The sequence below is a fragment of the Rousettus aegyptiacus genome, unplaced genomic scaffold, assembly GCF_014176215.1.
Source record: "Rousettus aegyptiacus isolate mRouAeg1 unplaced genomic scaffold, mRouAeg1.p scaffold_m13_p_9, whole genome shotgun sequence".
Taxonomy (NCBI): Eukaryota; Metazoa; Chordata; class Mammalia; order Chiroptera; family Pteropodidae; genus Rousettus; species Rousettus aegyptiacus.
The window spans coordinates 105,551,072-105,569,479 of record NW_023416312.1 but is presented as its reverse complement, the minus strand read 5'-3'; the positions used below and the strand labels follow the sequence as shown (position 1 = coordinate 105,569,479).

The following is an 18,408-nucleotide window of genomic DNA, read 5'->3' as shown; positions in this document are numbered from 1 at the left end:
GCAGTACGATGCTAGAAATTGATTTTGTAATTCTGTTCTTCTAATCGAGTGAATTCAAAATTCTAAGCAAGACAGAAATAGAGAAAAAAGGGGTGGGGACGGTAGGCCACTTAGAAATTTCTCTGCCCTAACATCTCTGCTGACTAGCTGAGGAAGCCACAGATGGCCTGATGAACCTCAGTCCTTCTGCCATGAAGAACCTGCTGCATCACATCCTCAGTGGCAAGGAGTTTGGAGTAGAACGGAGTGGTAAGGCTGAATATCTACATTTCCATTGCAGAGTGTTTGTTTTAAGCATCTTTTTGATTTTCAAATGTTTTTCTTTTATCAAAGGGACTTCCTCCCCCTACATCTATAGAACCCCAATATATGAACCAGCTGAAAGCAAAGCTATCATCTGGAACAAGATTCAGAGACCCCTGTTTGTCTCTTTTTTCCCTTTCGATGCCAATATCGACCAAATGGATTACTCTCATGTTTTGAACTGTTTTATCCATTCCCTTAAATTATTCCCTTAAGTCTACTTTAGGACAACAAACAATCCGTATCATCTGAAACTTTCTAGTATTCCCATTGGCAAGAATTCATTTAATACTTATGGTGGTGTGCGTATGCACGTACACAGGTGTAGCCGCAGCAGTACATCTGATGCATTCTTTCACCTTTAAATTCAGATACATCCCAAATTAATCCTCCACCTGTGCTTGGTGGTCTGGCAATGGTATTTGGTATCGAGTATCTAAAACATCAGCACAAATGAAAAGGGTGGTCTCTCATGCTCAGCTTTAAGAATAAATGAATATATACTATCTGATAGATGTATACAGGACCTTGGAGTGGTAAAGAAAGTTATAAAGCAGTGTTCCTCAAGCCTTTCTGTGCACCTGGGGATCTGGCTAAAATATAGACTTTCATGTAGTAGGTCTAGAGTGGGGCCTAAGATGCTACTAACAAGCCCCTAGATAATGCTGGTGCTGCTGGTCCATGGACTAGCCTTTGAGTAGCAAGGTTATAATTGGTTGTTTATCATCATCATCATCATCATCATCGTTATTATTAATGTAAAAGGAGGACATACATTCAAGTCTTTTAAATGTGGAGAAAAAAAAGTGACCCTGATTATCCTCTCTGTCTTTAACCTGTTGTGCTCTATAGTGCGTCCCATGGATTCAAATGTCAGCCCTGCTATTTCTATCCACGAGGTTGGTGCTGTTGGAGCAACCAAAACCGAACGAGCTGGGATCATGCAGTTAAAAAGTGAGATAAAGCAGGTAAGACACTGCTCGGGAGGTTAGCTCAGATGTTTTCATGTTCAATAACATTCCTTTGGAATCAGACTTTGTTGGTCTTATGTATTCTGTTTTATATTCTGAGTTTAATTTGAGCCATGTATTTTTTCAGGTGGAATTTCGTAGACTGTCTGTCTCAGCTGAGAGTCAGGTGAAACAACTAAGGATCTTTTAACATAGATTAACCTGTCTTCAATTACACCTAACATGCATGAGCTCATGGCCTTTTGACAAATAAGATGACAAGCCACAGAGTGGCTTGTTTGATTCTCCTTTACAGCAATTATTTTGTAGATAGCTTTAATTTTTCTGGACCAAATTGTTTTGCTCATTTTAGGAGAAAAGTAATTTGTTTCTGACAGCAATAAGTTAAAACCCAGAGTTCCTCTTGTTAGGATTAACAACATGTCATGTTGGCATTAATTTTCTTTATGAAACTACAGTTAGATTTCTTACTTGTAAGAACAGATACTAGAGAGAGCACCAGATTACGTGAGGGCCTTTGTTAAAATCATTGTCTCGATACGGGTACGTGAAAGGTGCTGTGGACACATAACAATACATGAAGCCATTTAGGAAAAGAATGAGCCAGTGCTTGAAGTTTAACTTTAAGTAACTTATCAGATACCCTTTCACATGTATATTACACAATGGAATAAGAATGGGCCTCGTGATAGAAAAATGTTCACATTACAGGATTTTTCCACAGATAATTTGGATAATCCGAACATTTTCCTATCTGAAAAGTAAAAGAACTACATTTCATCCTGAAGAGTTAAACTGACTTGCATTAGGGGTGAACAGTTCTTGTTTTGGTTGAAAGTGATTGGCTAAACATTTTATAGTTGTTTATAGTCACACTGTATTACTTACAAATTCCTTATATATTTAGAACTTGAAGTTCATGTTGTCGGTTAGATTAATAGGATATTCAGTCCTTGACCTACCCAGCTATAACATTTAATTCTTTTTTACATATTTACTACCTATAGGACTTCAAGAAAGCCAGAATGATTAGGACTATAGACAATTGAGAGCATGCTAGCTAGTTACTTGAATAATCTGTAATTTTACCCTACTAATAACGTGAAAACAGAAGTAATGTTTGCCTTGCCTCATGTGTTTTAAAATTGTATTTTCTCAATTTTTTTTGTTCACAGTCCAATGGTGGCCATACCCTGGGCATAGATCTGATGTCACCGTCTTTTCTGGTAACTGCTGTTATCTTGTTACATAAACCATGACGTTTACTGATTAACTGAAAAGAAAAATAAAATGCATTAACTAAAATAAATATAAATCAACTTCATGTATGAGAGTGAAATCTTTCCAGCCTCTTTTTCATTTTAGAAAACAAAATGCAATTTAATAAGTATTTGTTCAGTATCTGTTTATTCATTTATTCCTCAACTAATATCATTAATTACACACCTGTTGTGCACCAAGCACTGTAGCAGACAGCATCAGAATCCCCTGGGAACTTCTGAGAAATGTTCCCTACCCTAGGCCTACAGAATCAGAAAGACGGAGGGAGGCTCAGCAGTCTGTTTTAACAAGCTTTCTAGGTGATTCTGATGCACTTTTAAGTTTGAAAACTACTGTGTTAGCTATTCGTCTGATTATTAATTCATTTACTAAATATTAAATGAGTGCCATTGTTGTTCCAGGCACCGGAAATACAGTACTGAACAAAACAGATGTGGCCTTTGCCATCATGAAGCTTACAGTTTCAGCAGATCTCTGATTAAATTCCCTTGATTTAAATCAATGATTCGTAATGGCCTATGATTTCTGACCTCGTAGGCTGAAGAGGTTAGGGCCAGATGACAACCAAACAAAAATGGAAAGCTATTGGGAACTGTTAGTATTTCTGTTGACCTTAACCAGGTACCTCATCATAAATTAGTCTAGTAAGATTTGGCCAGCTCTGTCGTGTCCACAGTAATGGAGGAGGACAGAGGCACAGAGAAGTTAATCTAAAAATTCTAACTATTGATATTTGGTTTTGTAAAATAGTCTGAATACCCTTTGCGGGTTGACCCCACTATCAGCAGCCTGGGATCTGGATGGAGACAAAGAAAATGAAAATAAAGCAAACTGCAGTTCATCTGCTTAGCACGCTATTGGCCCATAGAAACATCTGGGGGGCACTTCTCTTTTACTTAGCAGCAGCTGGTGATACAGGCATTTGGACCAAATGAAAATGTGAGACGTTATTGTCTCAGAAAATATTTCTGTTATCTTTTTCTATTTTATCTTTATTTGTGAATCTCAACTGTCAATGAACCACTTTCTCCAATGTCTTTCATCTTTATAAGTTTTTCATAGTTTTTTCATAGTTCATTATGTCGTAGCACGTGTCAGGACTTCGTTCCTATGTGTTGATGAATAATATCTTGCATTGATACACACCACATTTTATCCATTCATCAGTTTGTTTTGCAGCTGTCATGAGTAATGCTGCTCTGAACCTTCATGTACAAATTTCTGTGTGGACATGTTTCATTCCTCTCTGATGCATATCTAGGAGTGGACGTGCTGGGTCATTTGGTAACTGTGTTTAGCATTTTGAGGAAATTTCCAGTGTTTTCTAAGGAAGCTGCACCATTTTACATTACTGCCACCTATGTAAAGAGGATTCCAATTTCTTTCTATCCTCACCAACGCTTCTTCTTGTCCGTCTGTGATTCTGGCCATTTTAATGGATATGAAGTGGTCTAGTTTACCTAATTTTTTTTTGTCTTCATTTTTATTTTTATCCTTATTATTTAAATTTATTTGTTTAAATTAGTTTCAAGCATACAGTGCTTTTTGGTTAGACATCTATATAGTTCATAAAATGATCCCCCACCCAATTTCTCCCTCCCTTCCCCGGCCCTCCACCTAGCCATTACTTTACTGCTGACTGCGTTCCCTGTGCCAAGCTCCCCATCCCCTTGACCATCTATCAACTACTAATTTGTACTTCTTTAACCCTTCACCCCATTCTCCCAGCCTCACACCCCCTTGCCCTCTGTCACCAAATTTTCCATTATGTTTGTGAGTCTGTTTTGGATTAGTTTCTTCTTTTTGTTCCTTAGATTCCACATGTAAGTGAAATCATATGGTATTTATCTTTCTCTTTCTGACTTACTCAGCACAATAACCTCTAGGTCCATCCATGTCGTTGCAAATGGTAGGATTTCATTTTTTAATGGCTGAGTAATATTCCATTGTATATATAAGCCATAACTTCTTTATCCAGTCGTCTGTTGATGGACATTTAGGTTGCTTCCATATCTTGGCTATTGTAAATTGTGCTGCCATGAATATTGGAGTGCATAGACCTTTATGAATTATTGCTTTGGTTTTCTTTGGATAAATAAATACCCAGAAGTGCAATTGCCGGGTCAAAAGGTATATCCATTTTTAATTTTTTGAGGAACCTCCAGATCATTTTCCAGGGTGGCTGTACCCATTTGCAATCCCACCAACAGTGTGTGAGGGTCCCTTTTCTCTGCATCCTTGCCAACACTTGTTGTTTTTTGATTTATTGATGATAGCCATTCGGACAGATGTAAGGTGATATCTCATTGTGGTTTTAATTTGCATTTTTCTGACGATTAGCGACCTTGAGCATCTTTTCGTATGTCTATTGGCCATTCTTTGGAGAAGTATCTGTTCAGGTCTTCTGCCCATTTTTTAATTGGATTGTTTGTTTTTTGTTGTTGTTGAGTTGAATAAGTTCTTTATATATTTTTGGATATTAACCTCTTTATCAAATGTATCATTAGTGAATATCTTCTCCCAAATGGTTGTTGTCTTGTTTTGTGGATGGTTTCCTTTGCTGTACAAAACCTTTTTAGTTTGATATAGTTGCATTTCTTTCTTTATTTTTTGTTTCCCTTGCCTGAGGAGATATATTTGAAAAGAAATTCCTGTTAGTAATATCAGAGAGTTTACTGCCTATCTTTTCTTCTAGAAGTTTTATGGTTTCAGGTCTTACATTTAAGTCTTTAATCCATTCTGAATCTATTCCTGTATGTGATGTAAGAAGGTGGTCCAGCTTCTTTATTTTCTTTTCGCATATATCTGTCCAATTTCCCCAACACCATTTATCGAAGATACTGTCTTTACCCCATTGTATATTCTTACCTCCTTTGTCATATGTTAAATGAGGGTATAGGCATGGATTTGTTTCTGGGCCACCTGTCCTGTTGCATTGATCCATGTATCTGTCTTTCTGCCAGTACCGTGCTGTTTTGATTACTGTGCCTTATAGTACAGTTTGCTTTGAGGTAGTGTGATACCTCCAGCTTTGTTCTTCTTTCTCAAGATTGCCGTGGCTATTCAGAGTTTTTTATGGTTCCATATAAATTTCAGGATTATTTGTTCTAGCTCTCTGAAAAATGCCATTGGTATTTTGATAGGGATTGTATAGAATCTATAGATTGCTTTGGGTAGTATGGACATTTTAACGATGTTGATTCTTCCTACCCATGAGCATGGTTCCACTTCTTTTTTGACAATTCGTTTTTAGAGTATATAAATGTTATTAGATTGAAGAGGTTCCCATTTGTTCATGTTTTGTTGAGTATTTTTTTTAATCATGAAAGGTTTTATTAAATGCTTTTTCTTCATTTCTTTGGATGATGTACTTTGTATCCTTCATTCTATTGGTATTGTGTATTACATTAATTAATGTCCAGATGTTAAAACTACCTTGAATTTGCGGAATAAATCCTAATTCATCATGGCGCATAATCTTGTGTATATGTTGCTGAATTGGGTTTGCTAGTGTTTTGTTGAGGATTTTTCTATCTGTTCATAAGGGATATTGATCTGTAGTTTTCTTGTGATGTCTTTGTTTGATTTATAAGGGTAATATTTGCCTTATAGAATGAGTTGAGAAGTTCGTTCCTCATCTCTTTTTGGAAGAATGTGTGAAGAACTGATATTAATTCTTTGAACGTTTGCTAGAATTCACCAGTAAAGCCGTATGTGCCTGTGCTTTTCTTTGTGGGAAGTTTTGTAATTACTTATTTGATCTCTTTGTTATAAATCTATTCAGATTTTCTGTTTCTTCTTGAGTCAGTTTGGATAATTTCTCTCTTTCTAGAAATTTGTCCTTTTCATCTAAATTATGTAATTTATTGACATATAGGTACTGATGTTATGTTTTTATAATCTTTTTTATTTCTTTAAAGTGGGAAGTGTCCCATCTCTATCCTGATTTTAATACGTTGAGTCTTTACTTTTTTTTTTTTTTTTTTTTGATTCATCTAGGTAAAGATCTGTCAATTTTGTTAAAAACATTTTGGTTTCGTTGGTTTTCTGTATTTTTCTAGTCTCTTATTTCTTTCTGTTGTAAACATGGTCATTTTCTTCTCCTTGCTTTCTGTTTACTTTGCTCATTTTTTCTTTGTCTTAAGGCGCAAGGTTTGGTTATTGATTTGAGATTTTTCTTTTTTTATTATTAGTTTCAAGTATACAGCACATTGGTTAGACATTTATATAGTTTATGAACTAATCCCCCTAATTGCTCTTTCTCTCCTCTGGCCTCCACCTCGCCATTGCATTACTGCTGACTGCGTTCCCTGTGCCGTGCTCCCCATCCCCGTGACCCTCTATCAACTCCTAATTTGTACTTCTTTAAACCCTCACTGCTTTCTGCCAGCTGTCTCCCCCACCAGCGCACCGGATTGTGGGTCTGTTTTCGATTCATATGTTCTTTTTGTTTCTTAGATTCTGTATATCAGTGAAATCATATGGAGAATTTTCTTTTTTTAATGCAAGCATTTATAATGTAAACTTCTCTTTAAGCACTGTTTTAGCTGCATCCCATAAGTTTTGATACATTATATTTTTGTTTTCATTCATCTCAGAGTGTTTTATAATTTTCCTCATGGTTCCCTCCATAACCCACTGATTATTTAGGGGTGTGTTGTCTAATTTCTACATGTTTATAAATTTCCTTCCCAAATTTCCTTCTGTCATTGATTTCTAATTTGATGTCATCATAGTCAGAGAACATACTTTCTCTGGTTTCAGTTCTTTTAAATTGATTGAGGTGTAAGAGTCATTAGAGCAACAAGCTAAGCCATAGACCAGCTAGAAGTTTAACAGGGAAAATGACAGCTAAAAACCTTTCAGGTCATCAGTATTTTCATGGCTCTTTTTATGTATCACTAGATTGTTTTCTCAAAGGTTCGTGCCAATTTCTGTGCTGCTAGCTACTCGTGAGTCTACTAAATTTACTGTAACCTTTTTATTTTGGGTTTTACATATCATATGTGGTTTATAATTCTGCAGAGTGTATTATGCTTTAACAGAGGGTAAGAGATAACTTTAGATTTGTGTTCTTTCCTCTCCTTTTATCCTAAGTCACCTAGAACCTCTATGACTCCAAGTAATGGCTCCTTTCATAGTGTGTATGATCAAGAGACATTTAAAGATAATCGTCAGGGTCAATGGCAACGCCGAAGAAGGCTGGATGGAGCGCTGAACAGAGTGCCAATTGGATTTTATCAAAAAGTATGGAAACTTTTACAGAAGGTGAGTATAACACATTGTAGATGTCTCTTATTTCCCCCCTTGAAATCCTCATTCTCCTTGGCTGAGATATGACATGGAAATTAGCCATTCTCGTTACCGAAGAGTTTAATACATAGTTATCTTCTTCAGTTGCAGCCATAACGCAAGGTCAAAATGTATTATGATAAAGGCGTGAAACCACAAGGCCCTGCTTTTTCATTCCATTCTTCTCAGAGTATGGATGTAACATCGCCACTCTCGCACGTGTTTGAAGGCTGGTCCTTCTCTGTACAAAGGCTGTTATTTGGCATATGGAACATGAGATGGAAGTGTCTGGTAGAGGCGATAAACCAGTTGGATTAAATCTTTATCTGTGGTTTCATATATAATATCTCGATTAATTTAAAATCTAAAATGGCAAGCCATTGATTCCCAACTGCTTTTTAATAACGGAATTGATGGCGAGGAGGAAGATAACATACCGTTTTTCATACAGTATGTCCTGAGCATCTGCTGCGCGCTAGGCAGTGTCCTAGGTGCTGATAATGCTATAGCAAAGAACAAAACGGACAACAACCTCTGACCTTATGGAACTTATATTCTCCTAGGGTGAGACAAATGATAAATAACAAACATAGTAAGTAAATTATATAGAACATTAAAAGATGACAAGTCTTATAGAAGAAGTAGAGCAGGGCGCGGCGGTCAGGAGCGCTGATGCAGGATGCTTAACCAGAAAGTGTGGTAACTGTGCGTGTCTGAGAAATGCTTTTCTTGAGATTTTTTTTAAGCGTAAACATCTTTCTGAAAGCCTGTTTATGTTGGCTCTGGGATGGAGCATGGTGTCCTCCCAGGTAGTCTCTGGGGCCAGTCTGTCACCTCTTCCACTCTGCTACGTAGAGGGTGAACACTGGGTCTCCCATAGTCCCACCCTGCTTCTTCCTGCAGGGTAATCACAGCCTTTGGCAACGATGGCGGAGCTGCAGGGCCTTTTACTGGTCTGAGATTACTCAGCATCTCCCCTGTGAAGCACACTTAGAAATACTAAGTGTCTTCTTACAGCCTCCCAGTTGGCAGCATATCCTTGGTGACAACATGTTTTTGCTGTTTTGCAGTGTCACGGACTTTCTGTGGAAGGTTTTGTACTTCCTTCTTCAACCACTAGAGAGGTAAGATTCTATGTCCCTCATATTTATCTGATTAATAGTTGTCTGGCTGAAGTATTTCAGTGATCAATTTTCAAAGTGACAGACCTGTGCTTTTATAAGTCAACCGAACATGAAAAACATTTGAAGAAAGGAGAGGATGTTTTGAAAAATAGAATAGGAATATTAGGAAATCATTAGTTATTACATAAATTTCATAAGGATATCTTCTTTTAGTAATTGATTAAATTCGGCTGGTCTGTGAGTGTTGCCAGAGTTGGGGAGGGCAGATGACATAGAATTCTAAGAATGAATGACGACTTGTGTCCCCAGCTTTTTCAACCATGGTTGGAAAACATTGCCATAAACCACAGGCATAGATTATCAGGTGCTTTCTTATTTCGCTTTTTGCCTAATCACATTGAAATTTTCAAGAAATAGCTTTTATGCAAAATCAACAAAGGAGCTAGAATTATCAAGTTAGGAATAGTAATAACGGACAATAGAAAATTCTCGAAAACACTGGTATTATCACCGATAATGGCTGGAGGGGCGGGCACACAAAGCTATAGCCCTTCCCTCTGGAAGATTCCAAATCTAAACTATGTGCTTAATACAGTTTTGCCAAAAATTATTCCTTAGCCTCCTTCACCCAAAATCCTGTTTCTGAGAGCTCATCCTAACAAAATAATTCAAGAGAGAAAAAAAGTCCTGTGCGCAGGAGTGTTTATAACCACATTAGTCACAGGTGTAAAACTAGAAGTAGCCTCAACGTGGGCATGGTTGTATAGGTAATTGCATGGACACTTTTACAACTGTCGTTAGGCACTGCCAGGTTGCCTTCCAAAAAGATTGAACCTGTTTACTCAGTTACTTTAAGAGCGACTGAGGAAGCACTCTTGGCGACAGCGTTTCTACAGCATTCTGGAATAGGCAATGCGTGCCTCCAGGGTGATGGGCTCTTCTGAAGTGATTTTCTTTTTCTCTGTCACAGATGACTCCAGGTGAGATTAAATTCTCTGTTCACGTGGAGTCTGTTCTAAATCGTGTACCTCAGCCAGAGTACCGCCAGCTTCTGGTCGAAGCCATCCTTGTCCTCACCATGATGGCAGATATTGAAATTCATAGTATCGGAAGCATCATCGCTGTGGAGAAAATAGTGCATATTGCCAACGACTTGTTCCTTCAAGAACAGGTAAACAAACTTGTTTTCGTGAAGGAGAACGTCTGACACTCACCTGACTGCATTCAGGGCTCTTCAGAGAGCCAGGGTCACTTTCTTGTGCCTTCTTTCTCATAAGCCTTTTCTGGGACCCTTTGTGGTGGGTGGCTATGAGCCCTGTTTGCAGAGGAAGGAGGGTGTGACCTCTCTCTTTCACCGTGGCTTTCGTGGTTGTCTTAGATGGTAACGTTGCCCAGAGCTCAGGAGGCGTTTATGCTTTTTATTACACTTCAAACTTCCTATCACACTGCTGTAATAAGGACTTAATAAGAGGCTGTTGGATATCATACCCTTTCTGGACCATTAAGGAAATTAGAATATTTGATTTTAGTTTTGTTCGGTTTTGGTTTTGCTACTTACCTAATAGGAAAATATTAAAGTGAAACTTTTAATTCTACATTTTTCTTACTTTCTTAATAAATCTTCTTCCAAGAGATTAACCACATTTTAAAAACGTAAACTATTTACCGCAGGCTTTCCAAACGTTTCCTTTAAGGTCAAGTGTAGGAACATATAAGGTGAAGGTCATGCACTGGTGTCAACAGGAAAATCTCCGAAACCTGTAATAGCTGTTTCGTTCTGTGGGAGAAGAACACATAGCTTGGAAAGCTTATGGTCTGTTTGAATGGAGTCGACTTAGAAAGAAATCATGACCAGGGCAAGATAAAATAATAACACAGCCGAAATCCGTGGTGTTAGAAAGATTCATACCAAAGTCTCTCTGGGGTGATTCATAAGTGTTAACATTTAAATTAATGTTTAACTTTCAAAAATTATAAACAATTACTGCTTTAAAAATAATTTCATATGATCTTAGGATCTAGTGACAAATTCATGTATAGAAACTCATATTCATTGCTTCGTACATAGCTCTGATTTTTTCCTGGCCAAGAAGCCCAAGATCCAAATAGTTGGTGATGGGGAGGAGGCTCTGAGTTATCCTAATCAGGACTTTAATTAGTAGGATTAGTAATTTTTCCTTTCCCCTGTGTTTTCCCACCCTTAAAAACCAAACAGAAAACGCTCGGCGCAGATGATATCATGTTGGCCACGGATCCTGCGTCTGGCATCTGTACTCTTCTGTATGACAGTGCACCCAGTGGCAGGTTCGGCACCATGACCTACCTCTCCAAGGCAGCCGCTACCTACGTGCAGGAGTTCCTGCCGCACAGCATATGTGCCATGCAGTGAGGCCTTTGGGCCGTGGCCACTGGGAGGCTTTTGACAGCTGGTTCCTGCCTCAGTGGTGCATAGCACTGAGATGTGCTGGCCTGATCACTCCTGCCCTGCCCCGTTCCAGCCCATCACTCCCAAGAAGAGTGAGCTTTTCTGATAAACTAACGGCTTTAGAAGAAGCGAGACCTTGCCCGGAGGCACATGCTCCTCCGGGTGCTTCATTGTGGGCCTTAATTCTCTCCTGGTTCAGAAAAGTCTGCATGTGTTTGTTTTCATTCTCTAGATCTGTTACAAACTTAGTTTTCTGACTCCTGTTCGGAGAGCAGGCATTAATAATAACTCGTTCTTAAAGTTTGGTCTTTCTTACGTGAATGAGCGTCAGGTGCTTTGGGACATGATGTCAAGTGAGCAAACCCCTCAAATCTTGCGCTTTAGCTGCTTGTACATTGGAAATACCTACTCTCAGTGCCTTTCGTTGGGAAGAGAGAGTAGCAGATGGTGGTTTTTCTCGTTTACTCACATGTTGCATCACGCCGAGTGATGGACTCCTTTCTCTGCGGGATGACTGTCTCTGCTTTTGCCTTTCCTGTAGCTGCACACGTAATGCCTACTCTTCCTTGGGTGAAATGTCAAAAAATGCAAGTACAGTGTGTCCAGTTCAGGATTTATATATTAACACTTGAAATCACTTTTTATGAAGATTGCTGGTACTCACAGATGTATTTGTAGCAGAAAATGCAGAATAACCCAGAGAAATGGAGCTAGGAGCCCACTTCCAGACAGGAAGTGGGTAGGACAGAAGATGCCTGGAAGCAGAGAGCGCATCAGAGTGGCTTAGTGCCCTGAAGAAAGCCTTGCGCAGCTAGTCCCTGCCTCTGGAGGGTGGGCGGCGCACAACACAGAGTAGTTGAGGCCTCGGTCCTTGGCGGACAGGAATCCAGCAGTCCAGTCCGCAGGTGCTCTGCTGGGCACTCTTCTCTAGCGCGCACCTGCTGTCTGTCCGCGGTACCCAGCCTCCACCCCCGACTCCCTGCCCTTCCACCTGTCCTTAAACTCTTTCACTGACGTTTTCACTTCCTGGTTCTGATGTTGATGTGTACCTCGGTATCTGTGGGCATATATCCATTTCTGGTACACACCTGCATTTCTGTGAGTCTAAGCATACCTGCGAGGTTTTCTGAGTATGTCATTTCATGTATCTGTATATCTGTATCGACATTTGGCAAAGTAAGTATGTAGACTCAGGCTGACACCCCTCGTTTCCCTCCTTTTTCCCCAAGAATGTGGATGGAGAAGTGAGGCTCTCTAAGCAACCCACGCTTAAAGAACTGGTGACAGTCCTATGAGTACACACGAATAACTGAGCATAGTACGGTGACGGAAAACAGGCAGAAACAAAGAGAGGATGGCCAGCCTTCTCAGTACGTCTCTTAAAGCAAATAAAAAGACGCAGTAAATAGCTTACACGATTTTCTGGTCACTTATAAAGATACTTGACAACTGTTCTAAGACTTGGTCTTTTCACTGGTTGCAAGTGTACCCCAGCCACGCCCTGCCACTTGAATTTGCCTGAGCCGATGCTGATGGTGGCATTTCTCTGGGTTTACTAAGTTGTCTATCACTGTGCTCCCTCTACAACACTTTTAAAGCAACTTTTTAGAAAACTTGATTCGTATTTTATTCATTTTAAGCATGTGAAACTAAAAGATATGTTGGATTTTTTTAAAGCTCTCATGTTTTGAAAGTAGAATAAAAAATTAGAATTTTCAATCAAATAATGTCTGGTGCCAATGTGTAAAACTTAATATGTGTTTTTCTGATTGGAGTTTATTTCATGGCTCTATTTTATATACCGTCATTATATAGTACAGTCAAAGCTCATTAATCGGGTTAAAGTTAATTCATATATTATACGTTATGTAATATGTTATATAACATGTAAAGAAATGCAGGTTTATCATTAAGATACATACCCGGTACTCAAATGAGGCTCACTAAATTCAGTTGGGTTGTTGACGTCTTTGAGGAACCTGTTCTGCTGAATGAATTAGACTGCGTTCCAGGCAGCATTAACAGTTGTGTGCAGATGGTTTCTTAAGTATTATAAATATGCAGCAGAATCTTATTTGTTCTGCTCATTAGCCTTTTCTGCAACGAGAGGGTTTAAAACAGCAAGGATGAGCAGTCTCTGTAGTCGCATCCTGGTTAGTTAGCTTTTAGTGCATTCTGGGAATTTTCTGCAGCGGTGGGGCAAAAGTTGTTCTTAGCCACAGTTCCCAGAACCTGTACCATTCCTTTCTGCGCTGCCCAAACACTTAGCGCCTGTACTAGTGCAGTGGTGATACCATGTTTTTCCCCATTTAGTCTTCATTTCCAATTAAACTCAAGCAACCTTAGGTCTTGGTTTGCCCAGGACAGTCTCCATTCATGCCTGTTGTCCTGGCACAATTATTAATAACACTCTCTATCACTCTCAAAAGTGTCCCAGTTTGTATGATATGGTTAACCCTATATTTAGCAGATGTCATATTTCTTTTCCGGTCTAAAAGCCCAGGACCTGTTCTCAAATCACTAGCAGTATTCATGCAGTAGTGGTATAGGGGTGAGGATAACAAATTAAGGACTGTTTGGTGTAATAGGTTGTAAATAATAAGCAATATTCGAATGCACATGAAATGCCAGACATCGTTATCTGGGGACATGGCATGCCTGAGGCACCGGGCGTTTACGCCCATCGTTTGAGATCAAAGAGCCAGTAGGTGACACAGTCCGCATTCTCAACAGGGAGAGATGTCAGGCTCGTTCTGTTCAGTACAGTGGAGGCATCAGAGGGTAGAGTGTGCAGTGCACAGTGGGAAGCGGCCAAAGAAGTGGCCCAGCCCAACCAGACCTTCCTGCTTCAAAAACTACCTTTAGCTGTAATGGTTGAGGAAAGTAAGTCAAGGAAGTCGCTCACTGTCACCACCCAAGTAAACATGGGAGCCAAGAATCAACCTACTTCCTCCCACATGGGTATTAGGCCCGTGGAAAAGTGAGGTTAGGGACTTGGTTTGTGCTCTGCCTTAATCATGAGCAAGGGTCCAGCCTCCTGGGAGATTTGCTGCAGGAACCTACTGGCTACCCCAGAGCCTCAGGTGGCAGTTCATCTTTCTCCAGAGCTGAATCATCTTGCTGTGTTGTGGGCCAAATTAGAATATTGTTTCCACGTGCAAAGCAATCACTGCTCGTGTGTTCAGGCATCAGCTACCTGTGTGTTGCTAGATCTAAAAGCGCTCATAGGGCACTCTCTCCATGTCGTGTGATTACAGCTCAGATTTTAGGGTGTCAGTCAGCTAACCTGTACGCCGCACTCCTCCTTCCCCTGCCTGCCTGTGAACACCCGAGACAAGTCCCTTTTCCCCCTTATGCTACCCACCTGCCGTGATCGCCTTCCAGTCCACTCTGATCGTTCCAGGGACTCTGTCTCCTCTGTCTGAAACACATGCGTGTCTCCTTATCCTAAAAGGCATTGCTGGCTCTCACATCCCCTAGGCTGATATCTCATTCCTTCCTTTCACCATCACATTTTTTTCAAAGAGGAAGCTACACTTGAGAGTGTTGGCTTCACTCCTTAACCCTTTGCAGTCTGGCTTCCTCCCCTACCTCGTGTTTTTTTTTTTTCCATAGAGCGCCAGTGAGCTCCTAATGGCAAAAGGACTCTGGCTCTTTTGTGATGTATGACCTTGTTACTACCTCCCCCTGGTAACCCTGTCACCCCTCAATTTCTACAAAACTTCTCACCCAACTCTTTCCTTTTTGCCCCCCTCTCAGGCTTTCTCCCAAATCAACACTCTCCCAGCTCCAAGACTCTCACCATGGTGTGGGGCAGGTTTTCTTAAAGTGACATCTGATTTACATTTTTTTTGGAAGCTCACTGCCAGCGGCCAAAACAATGGATTGTAGGTTGGCAGGAGTGGAATAGAAACCAGTTAGTGCAGAAAGTCCAGGGAGGAGGTCAGTGCTGGGACCGGGGTGGCGCTGTGGATGGACAGAAGTGGATGTACAGAATTGAAGATGTGTTTTGGATGTAGAACCAATGGAAATTGCTTCTGGATTAGATTCGAGAGCAAAGAAGAAGGGAATATAAATAACTCGTTTATGGCTTAGGCGACCTGATAGAAATTTGTCTCTTTGCTTCATGAGTTTTGAAAGATGGAGAAGGGGTTGGAAAGACTCGGATAGGGAAATCAGGAATTTGGTTTGAGAATGTTAAATTAGGTGTGGCTATTATAGGTTCTAGTGGAGGAAGCCATGTTTCCTTAGTTATCTCAGCCACTCATTTCTTTGGCTGTCTCTTCTTTATGTACGAAAAAGAATGGGTTAAGCACCCGCTTACCCATTGATTTATGAAACTCAGCACCTTTAACACTTTAAAAATCAAAGTCATGTCCATTGTGCTCTGCCCTGTGAGTTCCTCCTCCTCATTTCCCTCTTCCTTGTATCAGTACTCATGGCCTTCTCTTCACCTAGACTTTCAGAGTTTTCAGTGACGCTCTATTCCCATTGCCCCCGATTGAAACCATCGTTACTTCTTAGGTGGAGCGTTGCTCTCAATGCCGCCAGTCTTTCACAGCACAGAGTAGTAACCACTAATGATCACAGCTATTTTTTTTTAATTTATTTTTTATTTTTATTTATTTTTGGGCGAGGCAACCCTTGGTTGACCTCACAGACTGCAAGGACCTTGTCAGCGTACAATCCCTTATTTTTTAAATTTTTACACCTACAGGCACCTGGGCTTCCCAGGGGGTCTCCCATCCAAGTACTAAGCAGGCCCGACCCTGCTTAGCTTCTGAGATCAGACGAGATCGGGATTGTTCAGGGTGGCATGACTGTAGACTGTTTTTTTTTAATAGCGGAGGACATTTTTACTGTTTTTTAAATCATCTCTCAAGATGTTAACTCTTAGTAGAAATCAAATGCCAAACGTCTGCATCTTTAAATTAGTATAGACTTAACCATGCCAGTCACAGCAACCTCATACAATAAGATGCACACCAAGGACAGCCGTGGGCAGAGCATGTCCTATTCCGCTCCGCGAACACGGTATTTCCGTGATGTGACATGCAGTGGACTTTCTCTCCTGGGATGACTTGGTCCTTCCTGCTTTTGTCCACTGTGTAAGTTCTGTGGCTTCGCAGTTGTTTAGAGTTACTGCAGTGCTGGCGTTGACCGTTCTGAAACATGGAAAGGAAAAACGTCAGAGATGAATGCCCAAAATGGGGGGGGGGTCTTAGGAATAAAGGTGGTTGAAATTCAGCTTTATATACGTACTGAATATCTACATATATTACAAAAAAGAGCCATAGAATTGAAAAACCTTTAAATCACTCAATTGAGTTGGAAGAACAGCAAATTCACAGTGGCCTCAGGATTCAGGCAGATTTAAATTTGCTCGAGAGCTGAAAAGCTCCTTCTACCGGAAGACCTACTGTGTGTGGACTTCTGGAACATTCTGTACATCACAAACACTTGTGGCTAAAATATCCTATTAGTTCACAGGGAAGTGATTTTGTTTCTGAACTCTTGCCCCACTCCTCTTCTGCACCCCGAAGAGCAAATCTGGGGCTCAGTCATTTGCACGAGGAGTTTAAGGGGCCTTTGGTTCGGAAGCGCTGAGGCGCAGCTGAGAGTCTCAGAAGACACGTGTGATGGGCACAGGCCAAGTCCCGCCCTCTTTTAGTGTAGAACACGCTCAAGTGTGAAGAAGTTTGGAGTGCAAGTGGCAAAGACCGGACTGAAGATCACAGGGGAGGTTCCTGACTCGTCACGAGGTTGTCACAGTCTGCAGGTGCACACACCTCTTGCCACCAACTTGGGGACATTCCTACTTCTCTGCCCCCATGGTCTCTGCTGTACCCTTGGCCACGGGTGAGTGGAGGACACACACCGAAGGCCATGAGACCGTCCCTTGGAAGACTAAAGAACCCAGGGCATTTTGTAAATAATCTGCATAATTAATGTTTTAAGCACTTTGAAAACGCACAGCAAGTTGAATACTTATTTGAAAATAAATCTCGAAACTTTACAATACAGTAAGGGGCATGTGGGAACAACAGAAAGGGGGAAGGTGGCCCGGGCTGTGGTGGCAACAGCCTGGGGGCAGGGTCATGGCACCTGGGTGATTCCAGAAGCCACAGCGAGGCGGCCATGGTGGCGGGCTGGGAGTTGGCCTGGAGGTGCGCCAGCCAGTTGAGGGCTGCCCTCGGAGACAACCGCGGGGCCAGGCTGTCGTGGGCAGAGGCCCTGCTGGGGAGGGCGCTGGGCTTGGAGGCAGGAGACAGGCGAGCAGACTGTCACACAGCTGACTTGCACCACAGGCTGCAGTGTGGATGCTTGGGTAGGGCAGACATCGGTGCCGGAGGGGCGGGGGTCGCCTCAGATCAGCCACACGTGCAGCCTCCGGTCTGTGGCCCTGGGTTCCGAGTCTGCACCGGTCCATGTGGTCCTGAGCTGAGAAGTATGGGCCGCTCAGCAGGCCACGGCCATGGTTGGGCAGGAGAGTGGAAGGTTATCCAGGCCACCCTGTGGGGAGCTGGACATGGTCAGGAGCGAGTGGGGCGGGCCACTGAACTTGTCCTTGAGGCTAGCCCCATGCCTGCTGCCACAGGCTCCTCCCGCAGGCTCATTGTGGCCTTCAGGGGTGGCTTTTGGTTCTCCCAGCAGCTGTTATAGGTATCCAGTGACCTCTGGGACTTGGTCACACAGGCCTTGCAGCGGTCCTTTGGCTGCCCGCTGGATGGCCGACCTCTGCAGCACCACCCAGTCCCATCGAGGCAGATAGGTGCTCCGGGCCTCGGCCTACTGCCACACGGCCTCTGTGCTAGCCTTGTCCTCGATGTGTGGGTAGATTGCCAGCATCTTCTCACGCTCCACCTTGGCTCGAAAGAGTTCAGAGGAGACCGTCTTCACTCGGAGGGTTGCCAGGGACTCTGAGCTTGTACGCAGCCCCTAGCTCCGGCATGTAGCCCCTGTACTTCAGGATGGCTCGGCTGTCCTATTCCAGGAACATGGTCATGGAGTA

At 41.6% G+C, this 18,408-nt stretch overlaps 1 protein-coding gene and 1 pseudogene across 4 annotated transcripts in view; one reads left to right on the top strand and one right to left on the bottom strand.

Annotated features, from left to right (window-relative positions):
• The window catches only part of PHKA1 (phosphorylase kinase regulatory subunit alpha 1), a 68,843-nt gene extending 55,723 nt beyond the window's left edge, over positions 1–13,120 (top strand). For 2 of the 4 annotated variants that reach the window (XM_036227244.1, XM_036227242.1), the window contains 8 exons: positions 148–249; positions 1,156–1,271; positions 1,402–1,440; positions 2,450–2,500; positions 7,653–7,823; positions 8,918–8,971; positions 9,942–10,142; positions 11,187–13,120. In XM_036227244.1, the coding sequence (XP_036083137.1) occupies positions 148–249; positions 1,156–1,271; positions 1,402–1,440; positions 2,450–2,500; positions 7,653–7,823; positions 8,918–8,971; positions 9,942–10,142; positions 11,187–11,360 (908 nt within the window). In that variant the 3' untranslated portion in view covers positions 11,361–13,120. The remainder of the gene's footprint in view (positions 1–147; positions 250–1,155; positions 1,272–1,401; positions 1,441–2,449; positions 2,501–7,652; positions 7,824–8,917; positions 8,972–9,941; positions 10,143–11,186) is intronic. The other 2 variants (XM_036227245.1, XM_036227243.1) reach the window with 1 other exon arrangement.
• A 2,984-nt stretch (positions 13,121–16,104) lies between these two features.
• Positions 16,105–16,224, bottom strand: LOC118608220 (annotated as a pseudogene).
• Between the last annotated feature and the right edge of the window lie 2,184 nt (positions 16,225–18,408).